The sequence below is a fragment of the Etheostoma spectabile genome, unplaced genomic scaffold (assembly GCF_008692095.1).
Source record: "Etheostoma spectabile isolate EspeVRDwgs_2016 unplaced genomic scaffold, UIUC_Espe_1.0 scaffold272, whole genome shotgun sequence".
NCBI classification, from domain to species: Eukaryota; Metazoa; Chordata; class Actinopteri; order Perciformes; family Percidae; genus Etheostoma; species Etheostoma spectabile.
This window is the reverse complement of record NW_022605576.1, coordinates 935,208-938,653: the sequence shown is the minus strand read 5'-3', so window position 1 is coordinate 938,653 and position 3,446 is coordinate 935,208. Positions and strand designations below refer to the sequence as shown.

General features: G+C 49.9%; 1 protein-coding gene across 1 annotated transcript in view; it reads left to right on the top strand.

The window, feature by feature from the left end:
- The window catches only part of trdmt1 (tRNA aspartic acid methyltransferase 1), a gene marked incomplete in the record, with an annotated part of 24,591 nt that overhangs the window by 20,444 nt on the left and 701 nt on the right, over positions 1-3,446 (top strand). Inside the window, 1 exon segment of the mRNA XM_032510809.1 lies at positions 1,636-1,722. Within this exon segment, the coding sequence (XP_032366700.1) occupies positions 1,636-1,722 (87 nt within the window).

The following is a 3,446-nucleotide window of genomic DNA, read 5'->3' as shown; positions in this document are numbered from 1 at the left end:
GAGATGGCCTGTGGGTAGAAACTGTTCCTGAGTCTGTTGGTTTTGGCGTACCGGGCTCTGTAGCGCCCCCCAGAGGGGAGAAGCTGGAACAGGTTGTGTCCGGTGTGAGATGGGTCTGTAGTGATGGTTCCTGCCCGTTTCCTGTCTCTGGAGGTGTATAAGTCATGGACGGAGGGCAGGTTGGCACCAATGATCCTTTCTGCAGTCCTAACTGTCCGTTGTAGTCTGCTCCTGTCCTTTTTGGTGGCAGATCCAAACCAGACAGTGATGGACGTGCAGAGGACAGACTGGATGATGGCTGAGTAGAAGTGGACCAGCAGCTCCTTAGGCAGGTTGAGCTTCCTGAGCTGGCGCAGGAAGTACATCCTCTGCTGGGCCTTTTTGATGATGGTGTCTGTGTTGGGCTCCCACTTCAGGTCCTGGGATATAGTGGATCCCAGAAACCTGAAGGATTCCACAGCAGACACAGGGCTGTTGAGTATGGTGATGGGGGGAAGAGTGGGGGGTCTCTTCCTGAAGTCCACTTTCATCTCCACAGTTTTGAGCGTGTTGAGCTCAAGGTTGTTCTGACTGCACCAGAGAGCCAGCTGATCCACCTCCCGTCTGTAGGCTGACTCATCACCGTCCCGGATGAGGCCGATGACGGTTGTGTCGTCAGCGAACTTCAGGAGTTTAACAGATGGGTCTCCTGAGGTTTTATATAGATTTTGTATTTTATTGCTAAATTAGCTAAACTCCCTCCCATAAGTTGCTCTGGTTCCTTCACTTCCTCCAAGCTGATTCCCAGTGGAGGTGTTACTGGACTCCTGAATCAGAGTTCTAAATGGAGCCTTTAGACAGAGAACACAAGATCAATTTATTTGCACTCCCCCACATAAAAAAATACTATTTTAGATCTCCCAGTGTTATCACTGTGTTGTCTGTTATAGACCTGGTGAACATGGATATGCATACATTTTCAAAACTGCAACGTCAGAAATGTTGGTGAACTGGATTCATCTTTTACAAAGTTCTGTTCAGCTGTCGTCTATTCATCAAACGGAAGAATTGTGGTCCTAGCTTTGGTTAACCCCTTCCTACTGAGCGTCAGAACACTGACATTTCTTTCTGTTGGGCTACATTTACATCGCGACGTTTTCATGCAGAGTTTTGAGCCAAAAGCAATCTCCGTGCACACAGGTGTTTCATCTCCAGAAGAAGAACTAATCTCCGTTAAAACTAACACGCCCACACGTACTGTAGAGACGTCTGTGTCGGTTTCGCTAAAGGTCCCCGTTTGGAGCCGTTGACACTGAAACACAACCCTGTAGATTCATAACCAAAACGCCAGAGGAGGGGGAATGTTGTGTGTGTGTGTGTGTGTGTGTGTGTGTGTGTGTGTGTGTGTGTGTGTGTGTGTTGATGTGTGTGGTGTGTGTGTGTGTGTGTGTTGAAGGCCTGTAGATAATAATACATTATTTATAATGCCTTTTACATGTCAATTGAAATCTCAAAGTGCAAACAGTAGCAAGGAGGTAAAAACAGTTTCAGGAATAAACAAAATCAAAAGCAATAACTAAAATTAAAACAAGCCTGTGCTGTGTGTGCTCTGCAGAGTGACTGGTGTGTCGGAGGTCTGGACCAGTGCTTGAAGAGAGAAACTGCAGCGGCTGTTGAACGTGAAGCTCCGTTATTTCACCCCGAGAGAAGTTGCCAACCTCATGGGCTTCCCCCAAAGCTTCTGTGAGTCCCACATCTGTCAGCCCGTATGGATGGATCCATAAGGGGGCCTGGAGGAGACTGGATCAAGTTTCCGCCGCCTGGATCCAGCCCCCCGTACAACTGGATCCAGTCTCTTCCAGGCCACTGTACGGTTGGATCCAGGCCCCCGTACGACTGGATCCAGTCTCCTCTAGGCCCCCGTATGGCTGGATCCAGTCTCCTCCAGGCCACTGTACGGTTGGATCCAGGCCCCCGTACGAACTGGATCCAGTCCCTCTAGGCCCGTATGGCTGGATACAGTCTCATCCAGGCCCCTCCAGGCCCCCGTACTACTGGTCCAGTCTCCTCCAGGCACTGTACGACTGGATCCAGTCCCCTCTAGGCCCGCTATGGCTTGATCAGTCTCCCCTACCGGCCCGTACGGTTGGTCCAGGCCCCTCCAGGCCCCGTTCGACTGGATCCAGCTCCTCTAGGCCCCGTATGGCTGGATCCAGTCTCCTCCAGGCCACCGTACGGCTGGACAGTCTCCTCTAGGCCCCCTTATGGTTGATCCAGTCCTCTCCAGGCCCCCGTAGGTTGTGTATCCAGGGCCCGTACAACTGGATCCCAGTCTCCTCCAGGCCCCCGTTCGGCTGGATCCAGTCTCCTCTAGGCCCCCTTATGGCTTGATCCAGTCTCCTCCAGGCCCCCGTACAGTTGGATCCAGGCCCCTCCAGGCCCCCGTACGGTTGGATCCAGTCTCCTCTAGGCCCCTGTACAACTGGATCCAGTCTCCTCTAGGCCCCCGTACAACTGGATCCAGTCTCCTCCAGGCCCCCGTACGGCTGGATCCAGTCTTCTCCAGGACCCTCTTTCTCATCATGCACATTATGTGCATCTTTTCCAGCTGCATATCTTTCAAAATGCCACTCATGCTGAGGCCCAACGCTGCTCTCAGTAAACAGGAAGTACACAACCTTTTTGGCTCCACGCGCCACTCTCACAGGAATGAACAAGGATCTTTATCCAAGTTACTGAATACAGTTATTATTATTTTTTTTAAATAAATCCATAGTAGGCCTGCACAATTAATCGCAATTTTATTGAAATAGCAATATGGACTGTTGTGCAATATCCCAAATGCATTAAATGCGCATTAATTGTTAAAATATGTGTCAAAGTATTAAGGTGCTGCAGAGACTTCCTACAGAGAGACAGCCTACAAAGTGAATCCCACATCCTCGAGTACATCCTCGCAAAAAATCATGCAATAATCCATTTTCAATGACAAATGAGAGTAATGATACAAAATGGATCATTCCCTCTAAAATTGTGAATCTCATCGCAATCTCATTATCACTTTAAATAATCGCAATTAGACCTTTTCTTCATATCGTGCAGCCCTAGATAGGGGCATCTCTCTTTTGTTGAATTGCATCCTCGACTTCTCCACTTGCGTCTTAGTCCGTCCCACAGAGGAACCACGGGACATACGCGAGGAAAGGATGCGAGGAGAGAGGAAATGTGTTTGGGGTGAGACGTCCTTTCCATTCACGCATCACGTTCATTCGTCAGCTGTTTGCGCGGAGTTAGCGGCGGCTTTCAGCTGCGCGGCCTCCAGGAACGTGGCCCTCTGTATCCTCGGTTATAGCTCCTCAGTGGTCCTCCATCCTCTCTCCTCGGGGACGGTACATAACCTACCACACTTCTTTTTAACCCTCATGTTGTCCTTGGGTCAAATTGACCCGTTTTCAGTTCATTTTGTA